This window comes from Diachasmimorpha longicaudata, chromosome 3 (genome assembly GCF_034640455.1).
Source record: "Diachasmimorpha longicaudata isolate KC_UGA_2023 chromosome 3, iyDiaLong2, whole genome shotgun sequence".
Taxonomy (NCBI): Eukaryota; Metazoa; Arthropoda; class Insecta; order Hymenoptera; family Braconidae; genus Diachasmimorpha; species Diachasmimorpha longicaudata.
In genome coordinates this window covers 6,750,278-6,775,428 of record NC_087227.1, presented here as the reverse complement: position 1 = coordinate 6,775,428, position 25,151 = coordinate 6,750,278, and the positions used below count along the sequence as shown (strand labels likewise).

Below are 25,151 nucleotides of genomic sequence, written 5' to 3'. Positions count from 1 at the left end.
ATGGGAGGATCAGGCGATAAATCACGATAGTCATGTAGATATGTATCCTTTATTCTACTTATTTGTTAAGTATTCAAATATAACAAAATCGGGAATAATAAAGTCACTCCAAAAATCGATAGCACAAATCAATAAACATAATGTTGCGCTCGAATTAATCATTCGTTTCGCAATAATCGTGACACCATAAGCATTCAACAATTACTTCAGAGGAATTATCAATTCATTGTTCACACGCGATTGCACAGAGAGAAATTTCTAGAAGAAAAATGGAAATATTATTGGGTTGATTGAAAATTTTTACCCGAATGCGCGAAATTTTTCAGAAATCCCCCCAAATGTTATGCGAAAATTTAGTTTATGTTGAAAAAAAGTGTCTTCTGAATCTTTTTGGGTCATCACCGAGGTCTTCTAGAGGAGCTTCATATGATAATAATTTTTCTGCACCAGTTTTTACGGAAAATTTCTCTCTGTTCAGTGGAATCGTAACACGGTAGTTTCAATTTAAATTCGCACATGCGTCATATTGATATCGACAACATGTGCAAATACACACAGCCTTAATATTCTCACACTAAGACGCTATGTCAATCAATGGGTTCTGCTTAACATACGATTATTCTCTAAACCGTCATTTCGCCCGTCATCAACATCAATCAAATATCAATGTCGTTTAACTTGTGCACAAGCGGAGACAATCGTCACTGGTGCATTAACTTGCAATTGACGACGAAAAAATATTGAATTGATGATGAAAAATGTACAATCAGCACTAGTATTCACTTTTATTTCGTAAATCAATAATTATTTTCCCCTTCACAGAGTGAAAAATGAAATATCAAATCCCAGAAAACGTCAAAATGGCAGCGATATTAAACTTAATAAAAAGTATTTCATAAAAGTTAATCACTCGTCTGAACAAGTCGTTTCGTAATTTCTCTTCAACGACTGAGAAATTTTACAACAATCACTTTCACATAAATCGTTAAATGTTCAAGAATTTTTTTAATTTTTTAGTTTCTCCGGGAAAAATTACTTTCGTTTCTATAAAATCTCCCGGCAAACACTTTCTTATTCCTAATAACGCGAATAATTGCATTATTGTTATGGAATATTTCTCAGTATCTGGAAATATCTTCTTCATCGATCTATCGATCCACCAAAAATTTCATAATTTATTCTCCTCCCCATTGAATCGTTCGCAATTCATAGTCTTTTTGTTGAGGCCGTTGTTCGATAAGTGCTTCCACAGTCCTGTTATCAGTGGCACGTCTGTGAAACTATCGGCCCTGGGCTACGATTGCTACGAGCACATGAGATCGACAGATCGCGACTCTCCCCAGGCATTTTGAACTTTGAATCCTGGCATTGGTCTCGGTACAACATGATTACTCATGCTACTCGGATGTCTTATTGTCGCCATGGGGATGCTGTTGGGGGTTGCCTTCTTCGATGTCTTCCTCATTTCACCGCTTGAGTCATCTTCAAAATGAACCTGACGTTGCAATCGTTAATAAAAATGAGTTATCGATTTCCAGTGAATGATTACCCGCGGAGAAAAGTTTTTGTCTGCTGAAGTTCATTCAAAAATCGTCAGAAGAATCACCGGGAGATCTTGAGAGGATCTTCCAATGATCTTCTCACTATTTTTGTAAGATCTTCGAGAGACAAAATTTTTTTACGCGAGTATTAACAGAAGAAAATATATTTTCTCCTGTTCCAAATATCAATCCTAGAATTAAATAATTTTTTTCTCTACTCGAATATTGTTGAAACTTACCCAGGACTTTTCCGTTGGTTTCACCTCGTGGGTCAGATCAATCAGCAGATTTTTCTCACTCTTTTTCACCCCGCTCGACGACTCCTCGGACTTACCCACGATTTTGTCATCGCTGTCTGAAATTGGTGATGCAAAAATTGAAATTTTGGGAGAATTTGGCTTCAGTTGTTTGATAATACTGAAGATAATACGTGTAACAATGTTTGGTCTTGACAATCTCACTTGAGATCTCGTGCAAATACATCCGCATGCGGAATAATTCATTGTTTACCACGAGCTGTGTATCTCATTACCACTAGGTAGATGAAAATTATATTAATAGAAGCGATAGGGCCCTCAAGGAGCAGAATTATCGAACAACCAGATGTCACGAAAAAAATATTATCTACGATCTTTCATTTTTATTTACTTCCAATTTTGTTTTGTAATCTTGACGTTTCACTAAACTCACTAATATTCATCAAAATCCATCAATAATCATTAATGAACTTCATTCAAGGTCATCAGCTACATAATTAAATCTTAATTTGATTCAATCAAAGAAGTATAATCTTCCAAACGTTAATACTTCTCCCAAATCAATTAATTTTCCGCAATTTTCTTTCCTCACTGAAATAGTCTTTATCTTCAACGTACTTTAAAAAAAACAAAATATTTATTTTAAATCCCCTTATCAAAAAAAAGTGTCCATTTTCGATAATTTCCAAAGATTTTGACTATAATTAATGGAGAATTAATAGACCTCAGGAATGTAGACCCTATTATATGATGAAAATCCATCAGTGAATTGCTTTCTCTCCCCCTCCCCACCTTCCTTCACCCCCTGTAGCCACACGCCCCCGGTATGCATATCCCAGAGTTAATGGAACACTGGGACAAGCAATCGCATTTAGCATTTGTGACCAAACTTCTCTATCTCAATCCACTGGCGACTATTCAATACTATTGATTCACTAATTTGCATATTTCAATTGACATTCATACCAGCTGCACCAGCATCCCTCCTACCCCCAACCCACCACCCCTCAGTCAACCAAGTGTCAATACCAATTGTTGGAGGGTTTAACAGTGAAAACAATTGATATACTTACGGAGAATGGTGTTCAGAGTCTTGGTGGGTTGATGATGAATGCGTGGATCAGCTCGGGACTGTTGCCAGGCTTCGTATGCTGTGTTGAATGCCTGGGCAACTGTTAGCGTCACTGTTTGGGCGGTTTTTCTTTTTGGGCATAAAAAAGCATGGCACTCCATTGTTTCATTCAGATTTGTCGCTATGAATGCGAATACATGATCGTGAGCAGCATCCGCGGAACAGTAGGAAATCCTGGAGGCGGAAGATAAAAGAAGAAAACATTTATGAATTTGTATTTCTCATTTGAATAATGTTTATTTGACAATTTTTCCTTTCGATGTCGCGAACGTTATTTCGTCCATTTGTTTTCCCCTTGTGATTATTAAATTGATATTGGTTTTAATGTTATCGTCAGCAGAATTGTTATAATATTGTGGAGTCACCTGTATATGGAGTATATACATTTTGTTGTTGATAAATACATTCATGTATTTATGGGAAAATCTTTCGTTTCCGAATCGTGAACGTTATTTCGCCCATTCTTTCTCTCCCCCTTCATTATTAAATTTATATCGCTTGCGATGTTATCTTGGGCAGAATTTAGTCATAATATTGTAGAATCACCTATACATACATGTAGGTATATGCAGTATATGTATATGGAGTATATGTTTATCTGAAAATTTTTAGTTTTGAAATGGCGAACGTTATTTCGTCTATTTGACTTCTCCCCCTCCAGAATTAAATTCATATCGCTTTCGATATTATCTTAAGCATAATTTAGTCATAACATTGTAGAATCACCTGTATATGGAGACCTGAAGTTGATCCTCTTCTGTTGCCAAATCAGTCATACGTATTCCGCGAAGACTGACCCCGAGAGAGACTCGCTGTAATTTTTTACCACTCGCCTTGACCTGAAACAAAATCCGCCAACTGTAATTAATTAATGGTCTCTCTGTGGGTGTATTCGTCTGCTCCGGTATACGCTAATTGGCCCTGTATTTTCCACAATGATAACGTGTGTACATTGAGCTCACAATTTTCCATTACCCACTGAGGGAATGAACGATACGGAAAGCTCTCTGTGCCAGCATCCGCTTATCTGACATCGTCAGACTTGAGAGCTTCGTTTGGTAACGAATCCAAAGCTCCGTTCACAAGTTTTTTTTTCTGAAGAGAAATGGAACGAGAGAGAGAGAGAGAAAGAGAGAAAATCGAAATGTCAATATTCAGGTGGTGATTAATGAATGAAAAAGACTTGATAATCATTAGTAATGACTCGAAATTCAGTAAAGGGGTAAAACGAGATGAGTGAATTTTATGAAGCTCCAGTTTTGGATGAAATGAAATTTTCTGGAAAATCTCTAAAAGATTTACATTAAACAGAGGGATTTTAATTTTCGGAGAAAATGTCTGTCCTCGTACTTTAAAAATAATATATTCATTTTAATTTTGTTAATATTTATAAATCATCGGATTTAAATTCATGAATGTATTCGCTCAGGGGTTTTGACCCAATTTAAACTGCAGATTAATGAAATTCATCTTTTTACCATGTGTATGACGTGAATTACATAAATGAAATAAAAATCCCACATCGTTACGTAAATTAATCATCTGCGCAAACATTCGTATTAACGTAATTTCAATCCATTTATCTCAATTTCCGCAAAATGATGGAGTGATATGAATAAAGCAAATGACAATATTGAAATACTATAATTGCTCTGGGATAATACATTTATTTTGAGATAGCCTTCATCGCAATGATAATAATTACACGGGGTACATACCATGGTCATGACTGTTTTGATAGCCTCGGCGGTTGCCTCCTCGCTGGAGGGGGTCTCCACCAGAGTACTGCCAAGGTACTTCAGTGTAAATGTCGCCTCGGTAACGTCACCCTGATCACTACCCAATCCACTGGCACTGCTACTGGTGCTCTCCACGCAGTCACGACTGTTGGCTAGGGCCCATTCTTCGCATAATTCTGCGACAATTTGACGAGTCATTAGATTTACAACTATTGATTTCATGGTTAGAGAGATAAGATAATTTTGGAAAACTTTGGAAGATTTTTTTGAAGATCTTTGGCAGTCAAGAATTTATTCTAATAAGAGGAAGGGCGGGGGGGGGGCGTACAGACATTTTTGGATAATTTTATATGTCGCTTGCAATAAAATAAAATTTTCTCTACGTTGCAAGGATTTTGTCAAGGATCGCAGGCATTGACATGTTTTTATTGATTATTTTAAATTATCGGGGAATTTTATTCGTATTTTGAATCATTCGCAACAGATAATTTTTTAATTGACAGATGACCCAATGAATTTAGCAATCAGTTGATGAATTTTTCATTGAAATCATCGGTTATTACAAATCCCTCAAACTCAATCATATTTCGATTCACTAATTTATTATTAAATGCATTATGATGTTACTATTTATTATTTCACAATGACAGTGAAAAAAATTTTATTAAAGTCGGGAAAACTCTGGTGGAAAGTTATACAGAAATGAACAGTTGAAAAAAATACCGTATATTTTCAATTCTTTCAATTCTGAATAAATATTGATGAACGGTGAATAGTTCCATTCAACTCACGTCATAAATACTATTCCTTCAATAGACATAGAATGGTGCTTTTTAGATCCAAGGAACTCTTCATTTCCCCAGGGTATTCCACGTATATACGACATTTCGAGGGAAGAAAATATTGAAATTCGCATATAATTCAAATTTCTCGCTCGTGGAGTATTCGACAGTGAGAAGGGGCTCAAAGGTTCAACAGTGAAATCCGTATCGACGATACGATTGGAAAAAAAAAAAAAGACAGGGAAACTTTATCCCACGGGATGATGGCCGAAGTCGAATCGATGGAGGCAAATGTACGCTCGTGGAGGTAGGCTATTCTAGAAATAATGGGGAGTGAATTTATCTCCATTAATTCTTTAATATTTAATGAATTCAACAAACGTCGCATACAAAATCAAATAAATTGAAGGGAATATTTTTTTCATATGAATATTTTAGCACAGCGCAACTATCCATTAATTTTCATTGTAGCAACACAACGATTTAGGTCATACGCTTGGGGAATGTAAAAAAACAGTAAAAATAAAATAAATTTATTTTTTCATTTTATGAGCAATGAATTTGTAATGCACATTGCATTGACTATACGCATGTACGAGGATGCGATGATTTTCATGTTTGCAACAGACTACCTTTTTAAAATTTAATAGGACCACCTGTATTTCCCTCTCTGTCCACCAACACACGAAGAGAAATAAAAAAAAAATGGATCCCAAATTCGCTTCCTGGTGACAGAAGCGACTAGGATAATTCGGGTATCATAATTTTTCCTAGAAAGTTCATATAAAATTTATGGAATTCGCGAAAAAAATTCTGCAGAAGATCAGTAAAAATTATGTGAACCACATTCAGCTCTAAAATTACGGAAAAGGGGGTGAATTTAACTGAATATTTTTATCCGTGTATACACTGGATTATCCCTTTGCGATCCCTTTGCGATGTCTCGACATACGAGCTTAGTGAGGGATTCTGAGGGTAATGGTGTAGGTACAGGCGACAGAGATGAATACCGTCCGATTCGCGTTGTTATGTACATTGTGGAGTGGGAGATGGACGGAGAGCATAGGGCAAAGCACTCTGTATGGGCTGATGGTTGCGTCTGGACGACCGAGAGCTTAATCTTCATCCCTGTCATTGTGTCATTGCGGTTGCGAGCTCGAGTTACCCTCTGATAGCCGTTTACACGACGCAAAATGGTTCGTTTTAATTAAATTAAATTTTTCACGAGAAAAAAAATCATTTATTTGTCGTAAATGACTGATTTTTTTTCAGTCTGTTGAAGCCTATTCAATTATTAAATTAACAGTGGTCCTTTCTTATTTTTTTACACTCGCGAAAATTTGTCACTTGTCTTCTGTGCTAAAGCCCAGAATTTTATGTTTCTTCATTTTTTTTTAATTGATGGAAAAGTCCAATTTTTGGGGGGACAAAGAGTGGAGTATTTATTAAATGCCGGTGTAAGCGGCTGTGTTAAAGGGAATTTCGAAATGATTTTAAAACTCCTCGCAGGTGGTTGTCTCTCGTGAATTTTTTTTCTCCCCACGAGAAAAGTGTATTGGATTTCCTTCCACCGGAGAAATAAGGGAATGAAAAAGGGCGAGACGCTCGCCGAGAGGCGGTAACGAGGCAGTCGGGAAAGCCATATATTTTGTCTTTTGACACTTTTTGGACGTTAACCTGGAATTACGGTTGTTCGTCACATTGCGGTACTTTTAATTGCCGAGAACAGGCGTTTCTACACCTCGTCTACACGGAACTGCATAAATCTTATGAATATTTATAAATAAATTCAATTAAATAAAGCTATTCATATGTCCTTGAATCAAATTTAATTGAATCAAATTTAATTGAATCGAATTTAATGCACATAAAATTCGTAAGGGAATTATAAATATTTGTAAAACAGATTATTATACTATTAATCGTAACGATGAATTCGATGCGTTGGGTTCTGACCATTTTTTTTACAAAAAATTCTCAAAAAAAGCGAAAATTGATGAAAATCCCCTAGACTTAGCCGATAAAAGACTTCAGTCTTCATTTCGTCTTCGGTCTTCAACTTTAATTGCCGGCAAAGCCCGGGTGGATTCTCCCCAGTGACCCCTAAAAATTGCCCTCAACTTCTTTATTTCGCTGAATGGAATTAAAAGTGGACTGGGGTTTCTCAAATCGTGTCTGGAATGTAAAAAAGGGTTTTGTCCTTATACCCCGGAGGCTTTCACCGGTTCTTATGTACTTTACAGGAGGGAGGAGAAAAGTTCTCCACGGTAGAATGAAACTTTTGGAACGCTGCGAATAGAGTTACTTTGGTGAATTCTTTCCAGCCTCTTCTCAGCTTGTTTTATTCCACTCTCTCTGACTTTTGATATTTTTTCCTCGGTTATGGAGGTTTATTTATTTCTTCATCACGCACTGGTGGAGAAAAATCACACAGTCCACTTGTCATTGTCAGGAGTACAACATTAAACGAGATTGAATGGGGGAAATTATTTTTTTATTTATAACAGACAGAGGAATGATAAAATGATTTTTCAGTGACGAAATTCCTGAGGAACTTTGCAAATTGCTAAATCTCACGTGAACGAAGAAATTTTATTATTTTTTTTATTACATTAAGGTCCGGTTGGAGAGGGTTACGTGATCATAAATCGTCGTCATAAATAAATTGTTGAAATAATGGTTTTATTAGAATCAAATATAATAAGGAAACAATAAACGAAGTGCAGTAATTGACTTTGGTAACAATTAAATAATTATTTTAGCTGCAATATGAAATGGCAGTTTACATCCGGGCCTTAATTTTTAGTCTTCTGATAAATATAAATAGGTGACTAGATAAAAAACAAGTCTGACAAGTTCTGACCCACTCTACTGCCGCCTTTACCCTGAAGTGGACTCGTATCTTTCTCCACCGAGAGTTCAATCCAAAAATCTCGTTACCCCGGTGAAACCCATTGCATTCAAAACCCTTGATCTCTGTTAATCCTTTTTCTCTTACCACTGCCGTAGATCAAACTGTCTCCAACGTGATTTATATTCCCTCGTGTATATGAAGAGAAATTGATTTTCCATAAATCAGGGAAGGTATACCCTGGCATTCTGAGTAACATTTTCACCGAAAGCTCACTGCTACGTGATATAACACCGTATGCGTGTGGCATTCACGATTGATCGATGTTTTAATCAAGAGGTACAGGGTACATCCATGTATCATGATGCATGAAACCAAATTACTGGGGTAAATGAGTAAATTATTGGGATAAATTTCGAGGATTATTTCCGGAAAAGGCTGTCACTCACGGAAAATTATCCGATTTGATTATTTCCTATTTTTATTCTTTCATGTTTACATGTGATGATATATTACATGCAATAATATTATTATTTATTATATATTTATTCGTGTGCGTGATAGACAAAATTTACAAAATAATCAAATTGAATAAATAGTTTCTTCATTCGCCGATACAAATTGATGAAAAGTTTCCACAAAAAATTTTTCTTAATTTTCATGTTCAATCGAGTGATTTATTTTTTTGCAATTTTGTATGTCACCCCCTGGGCAACGATATCACAGAGGTCTAGACAATGAAAGCCTAACGAGTCGCAGTTGATTGCTACTTGAATACAGCTCGAAGTACTGTACCACGTTTTCAGTGTCGTGAATGCAATTTTCCTCGTCGAGTTAAATAGCCCTTTTGTCCCTAGTCCTTTTATCTGTGTCATGAGCATCCACTGATTTCGTTCCCCTTGGCCCTTCCAATTATTCCCACAGGTCGATGATAATCACCGTCCGAATCGTATTTCAGTATTTCAACGGTTTTATGGGGCCTTGAGCGAAATTCAACGGCTGTGCGTTACGATCGAGCTGCCCCGTCGCTCCATCATAACTTGGAATTATTGTTCGTCCATTGGACAATGTGTGATACACATTGTGTATTAAACAGATGGTTTTTATTCGTCCATTCATTTTTCAACTTTTTTTTTTCCAGCGCTGACTTTTAAAGCTTTTAATGGGGTGAAGGCTTGCGAGGGGGTGGGGATCAACTCGCTGGGCTTTTCCTAGTGTATAACTTGTTTTTGTGCGTGAGTGAATGGATCGGATTTCATTATTCAAATTCCCGGGCTTGCAGCACAGGTGCTCCAAAAAGTCAATCAGCCGTGAAAATTCAATTCCCCAATTCATTTGATGCTGTTGAGAACGGGTAAGAGTATTACCCTATATTCATGGATTATAGGAGTGGATATTCTTTTCCCGGATACATCGAATGATTTTTTTTATACTTTTAAAAGATCTTGAGAGATATTTTCTTTTCAATTTACGGAGAAAACATTTTTCTTCCGATAAATTCCGTGCAGTTGAAAAAAAAGTTGCCAGACTTTTTGTTCAATTGCACGGAGTGAAAAATTGTTTAAAAATTATGAGCCTGGTCCGTAATCTGCCAGTCAAATTTACGGAACAGTTACGCACTTTTTGAACCTTCAGGAAAAAGTCCAAAATATTCCAGTAAAAGTATGAAACGTTCAGTGAAAAAATGTATAATTGTTCCATCATTTTTACTGAATATTGTTTTGACTGACAGATTACGAAACAGGCACGTTAAGTTACTTTTGACAATCGAGTTATTTTTTGACGGATATCTCAGGTTTTCAGGATCTCTTCATCCTCATGGCATATTTTCGAAAGAATTTTTTTAAATTTTCATAATACATTTATTTAATCACAACATTTTTTTCGTTAATTTCATTCCTCTAAATTTTTTAGACTCCAAAATTTCATAATTTCACCACAATTCTCATTGATTTTCTTGAATGCCATCATTTATGTGGCTTAGTTCGACTCTTAAACTCATTTTCATCCCCTCATGATCACATTCACTTCTCAAGGTGCACGTGCGCGAGAAAAAAAAACCGGTGAAAATAAGATTAATCTGTGTATATCCTGTGGAAGCTGAGAAGTACGAAAAATGTCAGCGATATATCATCGTCAGAGAATCATAAAGAAATATTGCCCGCATGTTTCCTTAATAAAGGCGCGGAGGTGAGGGAAAAAAATGGAAATAAAAGCATTTCTCGAAAAGCTGGCAGAATTCCCAGACGAAGAAAAAAAAAAAGAAACACTTTCAGAAACTTTATCCAAGTACTTTTAACGAGAAATATTTAGGGAGCGTGAAACAATACGAATGGATTCGCCCTTACTTTCACCATCATCCTCCACCCTCTCCTCACACCCCCACAGTGAAGTGGCGAATCTCGGGGGAAGAATAACGAAAACTGGGGAATAGGAAATAAGAATGAGAATACCAGTCTTCCTAGTCTGTCCCTGGGGTGTGACCTGAAGTGCACAGCGTCTTGAATATCGGGACAAGTTGGAGAGCAGGTTCAACCTCTCTCGTGTCTTCCATTTTACCCTGAATAAGGGGGAAGGGGGGAGGGTGGAGAGGGAGAAGACCGGAGCATGTGTCTCAAGGGTAGCACAAGCTGGAGAATTTATCTCTGAGTTTACTAGGATATTCAGTAATTATGTGACAATTCAAAATGATGAGTGACGAAGGTGTGAGATTTTTCTTCATTTTCTCTGACGACGATGAGAATATTTACTGTGATTTTTCCGCTCCTCTCTCCTCCTGATAATTCCTAACATAATAATGTCCTTCGAAATCCTCAAAAATTAGAAGAATTTTTTTTTTAATGTGGAGGGAGGGACACCATTAAATATTTAAATCCACTCGTTCCTTAAATTTTGTGAGATTGAAGAAAATTTCATATCAATAAATTTTCTTTACTCATGTCCTTCCTCCACCTGTCCGGTTTCCGAAGGTATGAGACACTCTCCAGGACCACCTTAGCCCAGTTAAAGTCTATTATTTATTCCCCAAATTTATCCGCTGACGTCATACGCGAGAGAAAGACCAGGAGGCTAGCAAGGCTGCACCGAAGCCCTGGGGTATATGCAGCATTTATACTTCAAACAGAGTAAAATTTTCACGTTGGACAATTCACCCAGTCCCATGACCAAAGGTTATACATAATGAAATTTTCCGTCCACCAGAAAGTTTTCACGTATGGCATGGCACGATCATTTAATTAAATACGATAATTTCTATGGTTTGCCCACACGATTCAAAAGTTCTGGACCCACCTATCAGCATCTGCTATTCACAACTTGAACAAATAAAATTCCGAATAGTATCTCATTATCATAAACACAACTGCCTGAAAATTTAATTACACTGGGGATATATGGGGTGGCCAGAGTACAGCAATATAATTTTAATGATTGATAGACCAGCAGATGTTTTTACAAAGTTTAAATTTGGTGAGTGGCCAAATTAATAATTCACCATTTTGGTATTATGCACTTTAGTTAGTGGGGTTTATTCCATTGGTGCATTAAAGTGGTGGTCGAATAGTGCCCTCGGTTCTCTTGCAAAAGCTATAAATTTTCTAGAAAGCACACGCGATTTGCCCAACATCTCGGTAAATTCTGGTGTAACCTTTTCCTAGGGCTCGGCATCCTCTTTCACAGACTCATTTTGAATCCTTTCGGGTGTACTAGAGCATCTTAATGGCCTGGAGACCTCCCACTGGATTCTTTGGACTTCTCTTAAGGTTCTTTTTCCTTGTGGAATTTGAAAATATATATCTATTAATTTTGGCCCTCGACGTGCTCCATAAACGAGACGAGAGGAAGAGGTGGGCGTGAATTGAGTGCATCCCCAGGTGGATGGGGTTGGCCAGGAGAAGGAGGGGTGCTGGGGTATGATCACCAGAGGCTGGGATATCAGGACCAAGGGTTGGGATACCAGCACCAGGGGCTGGAATGCCAGCACCAGTGGCTGGGAGACCAGAATCAGGGGCTGGGATGCCGATGTCTGGGTGACACTAGGGTAGGGTGTCCTAGGCTATATCGTCGGGGCACCCCACTGCCTTCACCCCTAGACAGCAGCCCATTGTATACCTCACATGCTTTGCTCACGCCTCCAGACTCTGCGGGGGTGGACTGTTATTTCCTGGTTAAAATTTTTAATAGCAAAGACGGTGCCTCATCAGGGGGTACGTCAGGGGTTGGCCATAACGAATTCTGGGACTCCGGGATTTCCGGATTTTTTTCTTGTAATTATGTTCTTTAATTAACGAGATAGCATGAAGTTCACTTAAAACTTTTTTTTCGTCAGTTGAATCGTTTCATAAAAATTCTTTCCCCTCGAGTCATTGTCTGGTCATATCTAGTTTCATTTTTTTAACTGAACTCGTGAGGGTGCGCTCACTTTTTCCACAGAAGATAGTAACAGACAGACGTATTTTTTACGACAGAAATGTGAAGATCGTCAATTTCAGTGTACGTGATTTTTTTTTTCAAAAATATACTTCATGGCACTTACGTGACTGTTTTAGCTACCCAAAGATGTACATTTCAGAAATTTAAATTCTCCCATCCGAGATGAGAATGTTTTTATTAACTAAAATAAGGAAAAGCAATTTCTCTGCTTTTTAAGGATAAAATACTATACACGTGAGTGTTAGCTTTGAGCGGCCATTAAAGCCCAACAAGCAAGGTACAGCGGCACGTTTTCTCTGTACTAAAGTTTTTTATTGCTGAGTCGGATTCACATCGGCCTTTCCGGTTAACGATCGCAAATGTACGCAACATGGGCCAAGTAGTATCGTCATTATCCATGAATTTGAAAGCCAGAACGAGAGGAAGATGTCGAAAATAAAAGACATAAATGCACAAAGAGGAATCACAAGACATTATTCCGAGGGTGAAAGAAAAATCTAGGAGAAGTTATCCACCATCATTATCCCCTAGCTTGAGAGTAACTCGAGAATCTGGGATGCATGAACTTGATACGTTCACAAGACATAATATAACAAACAGAAGAGTATTCACTCGTTTGTCATCACTTTTTCTTTAATAGCTGCTTTGAAAAAGTATTTTCTCGAACAATGTTCAAATTCTTCAGCCTTTATGGTATCCCAGGTGAAAAAATTTGTATGAAAATAGAATATCATATTATACAATATAATATTATATTACATTCCATTTTTTTATTCAATTTTTCCAAAAAAACAGATTTTTGTCAAATTTCCATTTACCTCAGCGAAATGTTTTTTTTTTCAAACCTTTACTACTAAAATCGAATAACTCTCTAACAATTCTGATTAGATTTAAATTGCGTCAGTTATGTTGTTGTAGAACCTGATCATGTTAGTTATAACTTTGAGTGAACTCCTGCAATAATTATGAGCATTAAATAATTCAAAGAAATTCTTCTCTCAAGAAAATCCGAAGCTTAGCAAAATTACATAATTATTAATAGAGTTCGTTGAGGGTCGCGTAGAAGATACTCATCTTCTCAAGTAATATGATTATCGTAATTTAAACCTACACTCTTAAAAAAATAAATACTTCCCCGAAGTAAATGAATATTTAGCAAAAATATTTTTTCAAAGAATTTTTCTTTTCTCCGTACATGAGCTACTTCTTCTCCCCCCCTCTCTCCCTCTTCAATTCAACTTATCTGTCGAAAAATTCGACCAATGACGAGACGAAGAATCTAGAGCTCGAGGCATCGAATAAAGCTGAAAATAAAAATCCAGATGAAAACCACAATCGCAGGGGACAGAAGAGAAAAAAATGTTGAGATCAATATATCCAGAATCGACCCGGTAATCCTTCGAGGCGTAATAGGATTTCATCGAGTAAATCCAGGCCTTGTGTAGCGTTTCACCCCATGCCTGAGCAAGCCTTGGGATTAGTTTCCGTCCAAGTAACATTCTATATACATCGTCAGGCAACTGGTTTAGGTGTGCAATAGGGTGGTTTCACCCACTCCTGATAAATGTTACTACGGAAGGAGCCAAAGGCGAAGACAATGAGCTTTCCCATCCTTTCGGATTAACAGGATAAAGTTTCCAGCTACCTCTGACGGCACAATGGCTTCACCACAAAGACTTGACGACATACATCATTTTTTACATTATGGCTGACAGTGCAAAAAAAATACTCGAGTCCCGGGGGTGTGGAGATTTCATCGGGGATTTGTTGTGATAATAGTACAGTTTCGGAGTTTTTATGACGACGTTTTTTTTTCGGAGGAGATTGTGATAGCGTCCCTCGTGGTGAAAAATAAGTTGGGGGATTTACTTGATGTTTTGGTTTACATACGTGAATTTTTCATTTTGAGGATTTTCGATTCTGAGGAAATCCTCATGACGCATAAAAATAATATTATCATGCGTAACACAATATTTTTTGAAAATGAAAAAAAAATTTTCGATGATCCTTTGATTACTCTTATTCTGAAGATTTTTTAAAGATCCTCCCGCACAAAAAAATTTTCATACTCGGGAAAATCATCGCGACAAATAGAATCACTAGGTGGAATTGGGGGTGAAAAGCAGAGGAGAAAGATGGATATTTCAAGTGCACTGGGGCTCGTTTAATTTGTATTTAAATTGAGTTTTACCCCGGTGCACTCTAGCTAAACAGCGGTACAAGCTTCTTGAGAGAGAAAAAAAAACTAAAACGACACCTGAACTCGATCTGAATAATTACATTGGATTTATTCAATTAAAATGAGACAAATCCGCACATGTAATTTACTGGCTTGAATATTCAAAGCTATGTCGAAGATTATTTCGAGGGGTAGGAGACAGTCGCACACAGGAGGTGGCTTTCACCAGGGGAATCTTAAATCACGTGACCTCTCTGGGGGGATCGTGGAGACGCATTGGTCTTCTGTATCTATTTTCAACACAAGTGCCCGTAGAGGACACTCTCAGACCCGCGAGGATACACAGGACGAGTACACTCGGGGTCTCCTCCTTAATTGCATTGGTATATTGGGGCTCCAGCAACAATCCATGTGCTGAGGGCCACACGAATCAAACTATTCTCGACGTTTTATTCACTTTTTCAAAGGCTTTGATAAAAATAATTGGATAAATTTTGAACGAGTTTTTATTGAACTCGGAGATTAAAAAGTTTGATGAATTTTTAAAGCGAACGAATGTCTTTGTTAATTACTCCGATGCAGTATCTCAGAAAAATTTAATTAATGGTATTTAATTAGCGATGTTGATTTAGAGTAAAGAATAGTCTTTCCAGTGAGAAGTTGAGAGACGATTTTTTCAAAGGTTCATCTTTTTTATTGTTCATTAATACTGAAAAATAATATCTCTTTTTACGTTCTCAGCGGAGATGAAAGTCTCGGTGAAAGTAATGAAAAAATTCTTCAACAAATTGTCGTTAAACTCTTGGATTGAAAAGTTCGTGTAATTTCGACTACGAAGCACATCTTAATTAATTACTACTCCGAGTGTCTTGGAAAATATCAATTAGTCAGAGGTAATTCCGAGAAACGAATTGCGAGTGAACACGAAGGGAAATTTTTTATAACAATCGTGGAGATGTTAAAGTAAAATTTCTTGTGATTTTTGGTAAATGGGAAACATTCTTCGATAAAATTTTCAGTGGCGGCGCCGGAATTTTTCAAAATAATTTAATTAAAATTAATATTTTTAATTAACAAAAAAAATGTTTACCCCTTTGGTTTTGATTTACTGAGAACTTGACTCGTCTCAGCATCAAAACTCATGAAACAACAGCGGTTAATTGTTCTTGCAGTGGCCCTCAACGATATACCATGACGTAGGGTGTATTCACTGATATAAATTCAATGGTGCGTTAAACCAGGCGCGTTAACGGACAGCCTGGTGTACAGTATTTCGCTGAATATTCATAAGTGCGATCTAGTCGCATAGGTGTACGAGCCTCCAACGAATTTAGTGCCCTCTACCTATACATATACTGAACCCACGCGGGTACATTCGATGAGGGAAAATTACGAAGGTGAGAGTCATATCCCACGAGTGAATTAACGCTCTGTGGTACATGCGTTAGACCTGGGACGAAATAAAGAGGCGTAAAATTTGCGGCTGCTCCACTCAACGATCGCCATTTTTATGACCGAAAAAAAAATGGCCATTATGGTGGGTGAAGAGCCAAAGAGACGAAACTCCTGGAAATTGCTCTCTGAAGACTCAAATTTTTATTTTTTTCAATTTTATTTGTTTCGTTGGATTCTCACGGAGAGAACAATTCAGTGAAAATTACGGGACAATTTTACGTAATCCGCAGTAGAGAATCATTTCATGGGAATTTTTATAGGAATAAAAGTGAAGTTTCATCACCAAATAAAGTGCGAAATCGTCAAGTTATTTTTTTCTGGGGAAATAAAATCTTGGAAAAATTTTCCGTCAGAAAATTTGGTTAAAAAAATGGAAAAATATCGAACGTTCAGTTAAAAATGTGTAATTGTTCTATAATTTTTACTGAATACGGTTCCATAATTTTTACGGAATAGTCACGTAATTTTTCAACAATTTTTCTCTCCCCGACCTGACAATTTTTCATTTATTATCGCGAATAGAGACTCAAATTTTTATTTCCTCTCAGTCTTCATTCTCTTCATGTTGGTTCACTCTATTTCATGATTTGATTCCGCTTCCAATCGAAAATAGATGATTGAAGTGACGATATTTACGCCTCTTTGATATTATAGCCACGATGTATTGGGAGGTTTTATTTTCTTTCAATTATTTTTTTTTGTTTTGTCCTCGGAAACGAGGCTGCACACGTTTTCCGCTGGGAATGGGGTTTCATGAATAATAAATAGGTGAAGGGCCAGTGGCCAAAGTTCTTGGAGAGCCATTCCCATGTACAAATGCACTTGTCTCGTCTGTTTTAACGTCTTCCGGTGAATCTCACCCCTCGAGACGTCTCAATTTAAATATTGATGGATAAAAAATATATAATTTTAACGATAAAAATTCATTGGAGACTCACTCTTGTGCTTTGAGCTGCTCTTCCACAAGCCCCTGAAGAACGACATCCCTCTAACAAATTCACAATAAATATTCACTTAAAAAATTTCCTCAAACTATTTCATTCGACGTTTGATTGTTGATGATGGGCTAGTGTTTATGAATAATAACAGAACGAGCCTCCAGTCTAGTCCGCACCACGGCACGCTGTGAGCCCTCGCACAGTGGCTTCAGAGTGGAGTGTGTACGTACCCTTCTCCTTCCCCTATTCGGCGTTTGCGCATCCCTACGTGTACGTACTCTTCCGTGATAATCCGCCAAAGAGTGCCGATTAAATTATTTTTTTCGAATTTCTCGCGAGTAATAATTACAGCGAAATTGCGAACAATTTCGATATCGGAACATCGCCCATTCCCCACAGAGACAATTAAGATCAACTTTATTATAACTATTTCATAAATAAATATGGAATAATTTTTCTTATTGACTAATTTTGGAAATAGGGGAATTTTGAAGGATTAAAACTTGTGAATAAATGGTTTACTTGTTTTATTATACGCTCGGAAAGGCACAACCGCCTGATTCGTTCCCTCAGAGGAACTAACTTAAGGGACAATAAGGGATAGAACACCTCCACCTGATGACTCATCAACAATGGACCCTCTGTTAGGACCGAAGAAAAATAGGGCACACACACCATACCCCAAACTTCTCAGAATTTCCACTTACAAAATGTTTTCCCCAGAATGAAATGGTAATTGTACAACGAAACAAACCATAAATTAATTTTTGATAAACACTTCGAAATGTAAACTCCAGACGACGATAAATATTCCGTAAAAATTACGGCACTCGCAGTTGGCTCATCGATTACGGAATGGACTAGGAAATTTTACCCCACAGTAATTTTTCACAGTCAAATTCCGATTCAGCCAAAAATTACTAACTTTCATAAAAAATTCCATCGTAATTCCGTAAAATATTCAACACCCGTAATTCGCTCCAGAGTTACGAAAAAGTTAATGTAATTATTCCTGAATATTTCTCCTCATGCAGTAACTAATTACTTAGAGTGTCCAGTTCGTCAAAAATATCCCCAAAAATCTGTGCGTCTGACCGCTTCGCAAAATGTGTGAAGTAAATAACGGCAATCAGTGGATTCCAGGGTAAATAGTCGTAGTTAACGCCTCATTCCTGTTTGACCCTCGATTCGCCCTCGATTGACCCTTTATTCTGTACCCAAACACAAGCTACTCCACCCACTGTCGTCGTAACACCTCAAACTCTGGAAAAATAGCTGATTGCAAGAATAAGGAAGGAAGTGCCTTGAAGTGAGAGCCGAAGGGGTTTGAGTTTATAACCCCCTCGAGAGGTTATACTAGCAACCGAGCCACTTTCCACCCCCCCCATCACCCACCACTTCCTTGACTGAGTTATACGTGACGGGTTTGTGTCGGTGGGCTTTCTCTCTCCAGTGTCTCCAGTGTGCACCCGTGTACCATAGCTTCTCGTATAAAATCGCCGTTGAGTTTCTCGCGTCGTCGGCCCTTCCACCTGGCGAGGCCACATAACTGAGTGGAAAAAATTTGTCACCAGTGAGGGTGGCACGGAGAAGACCAGAGAAGGGGTGAACAAAAATGGGGAAAACCTATGGGGCGTCTTCCCTATATTTCTTCACCACTCCCTCCGTCATTCCCTTTCTACGTCTACAGTTATTCTTCAGGTCTGGAAGATATCTCGTTTCACCTCGTGGCCCTCCACGTTTAATTTTCCAAGCCCTACGCGCCCAACTTGTTTCAACTTTTATTTTTACCGAATGTTTGGCCAATTCAAACGAATCTCAATAAAAAATCATTGAAATGAATCGAACGTTTTTTGCTATTTATTTTACCGACTGTTTTTCATTCAGAAATAAATTGGAATTCGCTTAATTGCAGTTCTATTGAATTGCGGAAAAAAATTAATATCGATAGAAATTTCATTTCGAAATTGCTCCCTGAGCTCTTGAGGGTAAAATTGGCTTCGGTGTTTTTATTGTCTATTTTATTGAACGCTTTTCCATCAGAAAAAAATTGAGATTCGATGGATTGAATTTATATCGAAATCCCTTCCAAAAGTGGTCTGGAGAGACGTTTACCTTCGAAATTCCTCTCAAGGACATTGAACGGGGCAGAACGGATGCTTTTGACTTAAGAAAGTCAACCAGTCAATAAATAAAATAAAATTTTACAGATAAAAAAATACTTTTTAACTCATTCGTTTTTTTTTATAACTAAAAGCATTCGTTTTGCCCTGACGTTTTTAAAAGTTGAAAGCAATTTTTTTTTTCCTCGTAAAATGGTTTGATATTCAGCCAACCAGAAAAGTACATGAACGCCTGAGAAATATCAACAAATCGTTGCGCCCAATACGCCACCAGAATCGCCTTGGAGATCGATACAGCGTGTGCACCGCACGAATAGACGAAGATCCTGTCTATGTACTCTAGTCGTAAATAAACGTGCATGTGCTGTGGATACCTCGAAATCACCACTTCCCCTCGGTGGTTCCTGCAATATCACTGCGAGGACGAGTCTGGTGTACTCTCATACTCGATGCAGCGATGCCTTGAATTCCAAAGTCCCCGTCGTCTCTTACGGTCAGAGCCACTCGGTGCGGCTCAAACTTCGATCATATCAAACTTCGATATGCCCTTACGCTCCTTTCCACACGAAATTGCATGACAACCTTGACCTTATTACACGATTAATTTTTTAATAACCTCTTTCGTCGAAGGTATCTTACTTATTTTTTTAGTTTTATGGGGAGAAGACATTTTTTATTCATCTATTTGCCCCCCAGATGATTTAATTAGTACAGAAATGGATATTTAAAATGTTTTCATTATTCGAATAGAGAGAAAATAAATTATTTTTGCCAAATATTTATTTGCTTGAGAGAAATATTTATTTTTTTTAAATTGTCTTTGTCCGGTGTAATCACTGCCAATGGCGACCGACTTAGGTTTCAATTACGATAATCCTATTACTCTGGAAGATAAGAATTTTGTACGTGACCCTCAATGAGCTCCATTAATAATTATTTAGTTTTTAGTAATTATTTAATGCTGATAATTATTTCAGGAGTTCTCTTAAAGTTATAATCAACATGATCATGTTCTAGAACAATATAATTGACACAATTTAAACCTAATCAGAATTGTCAGGGAGTTCCTCGATTTTAGAAGTAAATAATTGAACAAATAAAAAGTTCCCTGAAGTAAATGGATATTTGGCAAAAAAAGAATTTGTCCCAGTGGCGAGGCTTAAAAATTCAATTGTATAAAATTAAATAAATTGAGAATACGGAAATAGAAAAGAAATAAAGTAGTACAAACTAATGCAGAGGCAGAGGCGTTGGATCCCTTCGCTAGTAAATAGCCAAATGATTGACCCACATTTTTTCAATTATTACAATGCACCACTGGGATCCATTTAACCAGCAATAACTTGGAAATGAGGGCAAGAGTGCAAGCATCAAGTCACTTCTCCCCGAACATGAAGAGACAGGAGAATTCCCAACACTTCCATCTCCTCTAGTTAACCGTCAAGTGAGATACCCCATTGCCAAGTAGAAATGAGAATACTAGAGTCGAAATAATAACGACTTACATTCCTCACTTCCACAACGACAATTTCCGTACGAAAACGTTTAACGGTGCGAGAGAATAACTGTCTCCTCCGGAGCTGTAACTTCTGCCCTTCCAATGAACCACGTCGGATAACTTGCCCTGAGTCGTGTGAAATATAGAGTTTCCCAGGAGTCGTAAAAGAAAATTTATAAAATCGTCCAGTTAAAACGTGAATTGATTTCATTAATTTACTTCCTCGATTCGCGGATGATTGATTTGAATGGGACTTGTGATTTAGTGAAAATTTTATTGTCAATATTTATTGTCAAATATCTGGGGAATATATTCGGCCCTTTTCACCCTCGCATATTCATTTCCCCGGAGTAATCAGACTCCACAAGTTTCTTCATGTAAATGAAATCTGAAAAGCTGAGTGGAGGACGTATTAAACGAGACATCAAAGCAAATGATGCCCAGATTTCCATTTCCACCGAGGAGTAGTCGTAATTTCCGTGTCTGACTACAAACGTACTTCAATCACTCGTCGCAAAGAGGGGAAAAACGTGTGCGGCTAACAAAGGGGAAAAAGAGAATTTAAACGGTTTCGCATCTTGAGAAAAGATTTACGATTGTCCTCGGGATGCTTCAGGTCCACTCAACTGATTCCTCCCGGGGACTCGGAGTGAGTTAGACCATCATTATTTTCTTTTCCCGATGATGAAGGGATAAAAGTGAAAATGAGAGTGAAATTGGGACTTCAGAGGGTTCTCTTGTGGAAAATATTGAACGAGTTGTTTTTTTATCTAGTGAATTTTCAGTCGTTTTTATCGACTCGTATCAAAGTGTTTTATCTCCCGAAGATCTTTCCTAAACATTCAGAATAATTATTAACAAATCTTTGGAAGACAATATTTTTTTAGTGGATGTTCTGAACTCTCCTTCGGGAACTATTTTTTTAAAATCTTCCAAACATTTTGTTTAATAAAAATTGACTCCCGACGATTTTCTAGATAAAAAAGAATTTGTTGTGGAAAATAAATTCGCGAGTGAAAAATCATCCAATTATCATCTAGTCGTTGCACTGAAATAAAAAAAATTCCGTTGATTTTCTCACGATATGAACTTTCAATGCGGAAATTCCTCGAGATTTTCCTAAAAAATAAATGAGAATCTCATTTTTTTGTACTGCATCCTTTTCAATGCACTTGCACGCAAAAACCCTTGATTTGTGAATATAAAATGTGCCTCTCGAACATTAAAATCCAGTAGTATAATGAATTTATGGCCTTTGAGTGGCACTCACTTCACAGGAGCAGCTTCTTACATCAGCCCAAGACACGCACATGTCAATTATCCCTCCCCGCAGTTGTTCCTGGCGCCTGTGTGCCGACACTTGACTTACTTTTTTCGGTTTTGCTCCGCCGGGACGAGCTTCGCAGAGCGATTTCTCGGGTAAAACACTCGTAAAAATTGCATCAGCATCTCGCTCAGGGATGGGTGAGGAGTGGGAGGAGGAGGAGGAGGCCATTCTCTGGCGAGAGGTTCCATCCTTTTCACTGCAGGTGCCTTACGCGAATGATTTAAGAACTGAAGAATAAAATTATTGGTAAACTAGTTCAAAGCTGAATAAATTTTTCCATAATTTTTCCCTCATAACTAAAATTTATTGATCTTAAAAATACCTCTCCGGTGTCTTAAATTAAGACACTGAGACACGTACAACAGGACTATTCCAGAAAATATTATCAGTGGATAACAAATGAAAAATTGTCGGAGATTATCTCGGAAGATATATTTCCACGAGTTTGAAATTTTCCAGGGAGTCACAATTCTCGAATAATATCAGCATCTCAAATGATAACATTTTCTCAAGTTTCTCACAAGTTTCTCGGAATTTTTGGGGCCCGGTGGATTATACCCTTATCGCCTGAGGAAATAGGATGCCAGGCACTTCTCTCCCTCTCACCATTTCACTTTCTCACTTTCTCCGGGTTATCCATCCCCCGGAGAACCAATCTATCCAGTCTCACCCATCGATCTCGGGAACGCATTCATGCATCTTCAGCCCGCCTACACCTTCCGCATATCCTGGAGGCTCCATTCTATTCGCCGCTGCACTCGTTCTCGTGAAATTAAATTTTCCACACGACTCGCGTCTCATTTTTCTCACAGTATATCGAATTACATATTTTCGGGCGAGGGTATTGGTATTCATGGGTACGTCGCCCTCAATGACAATTGCAAATTTATTTACCGCACGCGGTGAGTAAATAAAATTGCAAAAATTCGGTTTTCGATTGTATTGGTAAGGAAAATGTTTGAATAAAAATTATCCTGTCGTTCTGTGTAATTTATTAGGAGTCATCGTTGGCTCTTTTTGATCCCCGCGCTTCGTAAAAATGAATGAACGATGGTTTGATAGAGATAATTTTATTCTGATAAACAAAAAAATGGAAAAATATCGGCAAATAATGTGAAAATAGCATATTCCACGCTCTTTCATCCGGAAGTAAAAAATCATCTGGATTCTACCGATGATAGTTTTATTTAGGATAATTCCATGAAGGAGAAGCGAATCCAGTGTCAGATGGATTTTCCACTTTATCTCACCCTACCACACATTCTCCCGGATAAAAGGTTAACGATACTTTTGCGAGGACTGCGGGCTCGCACTCCTAAATCCGCTTTATCAGTTGAATAAAAACGAAGAAATAAAATAACGTAAAAAGGTGAAACGAGTGAGAGTTAGTGGACGGTGAGAATCGTGCAATGGGAAGTTAACGAGAAAAAGAGAGAAACAAGTTCTCCACCATCCCCAATATATTTAATTCAATTTTTTTTTACTTTTCTTTGGGTCGCTGAAAGTAATGATGCCATTGGACCCCTTCGACGAGAAATAAAAGAAAAAATAAATAAACGTGGAGCGATATAACTGAGAAAAAATGAAACTGCGGGGAAAATTTAATTTCCCAGCATGTGAAAAGTTGGAGGAAATTCCCAGTGTTTATATATATTTTGTTCCGACTGTTGTGGCTGGCGGGGACAGCTGTCGATGAGAACATTTCCAGCGGAAAACCGAGTTACTCAGACAGCAGTGAAGGAAGTCACTTTGGGGGAGACAAGAAAACCTTTGACATATTTTGTTTGATATTCTTGGCTGAAATGAAAACAGTGTTTCCTCTTCTCTCTGAGAATTTATCGGAGTATTTCGTTAAGATAGAGTGGAGTATTTTTTAAATTTATTTCAACAATGACAATGAAAAAAAAATTGACTTTAAGAATCAAAATTCAAACAATTCCAATTACCTGATTAACATGCAATAATTATGACTAATAAAGAGAGAAAGAAAAATTTCCAGAGATTAATAGGAAAAAAGCCACACCTGTGGCGTATTCCATTCAGAGCTTATGTGTTTTTTCATTTTCATGTTGTTAAACCCATAAAAAATAAACAATGACTACAACAAATTATCAACCTACTCGTTACCCATGACGCAATCTCCGTGAAAGTAGTTTCAACTACTTTATGACATACCAATAATTACGGGACGATAAAATATTCATTAATTCCTCTTTCCCTACTTTCATATTGTCGTATGGAAAATAGACAGTCGCGCATAGCGCCGAGAATTCGATTCAGCGATGTTTACTTGAGTTAACAATTAGCGTCTCCACAATTGAAACCCTAAAGGCCGAAGAAATGCAAAAATAATTAATCTGAAACGTTTGAAATTACGTAAAATATTTACGGGACAAATAATTATATATATTTTTCGAAAATAATTTTTTGCCAAATGGTTCGTGATTTAAAATTCAAAATCAATTTCATTTTCGTTCAATTAAAATTTTTGCAATCAATTTTCATCGTTCAAATTCAACTTAGACGAATGATCTTTAATTCTGAATTCATCTGACGACTGCCTGACGCAATAACTAGTTGAAATACCGCTATAAATATTTATTATCAATTCAACACTCACTTTTGTGACGGGAGAACATCCTCAGCTTCTTGAACAACGGCATGACAAATTGTTTACACAAATTAACCTCCGAATGGGGCAGCGATGGGAAATAGAGTGAAAAAAAAACAAAGTGAAAGAAATAAACTCGTGCTCTGGGATACGATCCTCGCGGGTATACGGCTGAACGAGAAATGCTTGAGTCAGCTCCCCTCGGCTCACCGTTTTTCTTGACTCTCTGCAGTTTTACCAGTTCACGTTGACTGTTAACTAAACTGGAGCTGAGGCCACGCACTGCA

The 25,151-nt window shown here is 37.5% G+C and overlaps 1 protein-coding gene across 3 annotated transcripts; it reads right to left on the bottom strand.

Annotated features, from left to right (window-relative positions):
* Positions 1 to 30: 30 nt before the first annotated feature.
* Positions 31 to 25,151, bottom strand: LOC135160007 (low density lipoprotein receptor adapter protein 1-like). 3 transcript variants are annotated; one of them, XM_064116123.1, is made up of 6 exons: positions 24,874 to 25,151; positions 4,649 to 4,845; positions 3,657 to 3,769; positions 2,872 to 3,104; positions 1,781 to 1,896; positions 31 to 1,495 (listed from the first exon to the last, which is right to left on the bottom strand). In XM_064116123.1, exons 1-6 carry the CDS (start codon positions 24,914 to 24,916, stop codon positions 1,304 to 1,306), a joined length of 894 nt encoding a protein of 297 aa, XP_063972193.1. In that variant the 5' UTR covers positions 24,917 to 25,151; the 3' UTR covers positions 31 to 1,303. The 3 variants fall into 3 exon arrangements, with proteins under 3 accessions (XP_063972193.1, XP_063972192.1, XP_063972194.1); XM_064116122.1 differs by lacking the exon at positions 24,874 to 25,151 and adding an exon at positions 17,306 to 17,487; XM_064116124.1 differs by lacking the exon at positions 24,874 to 25,151 and adding an exon at positions 17,306 to 17,498 and having other exon boundaries at positions 1,328 to 1,482.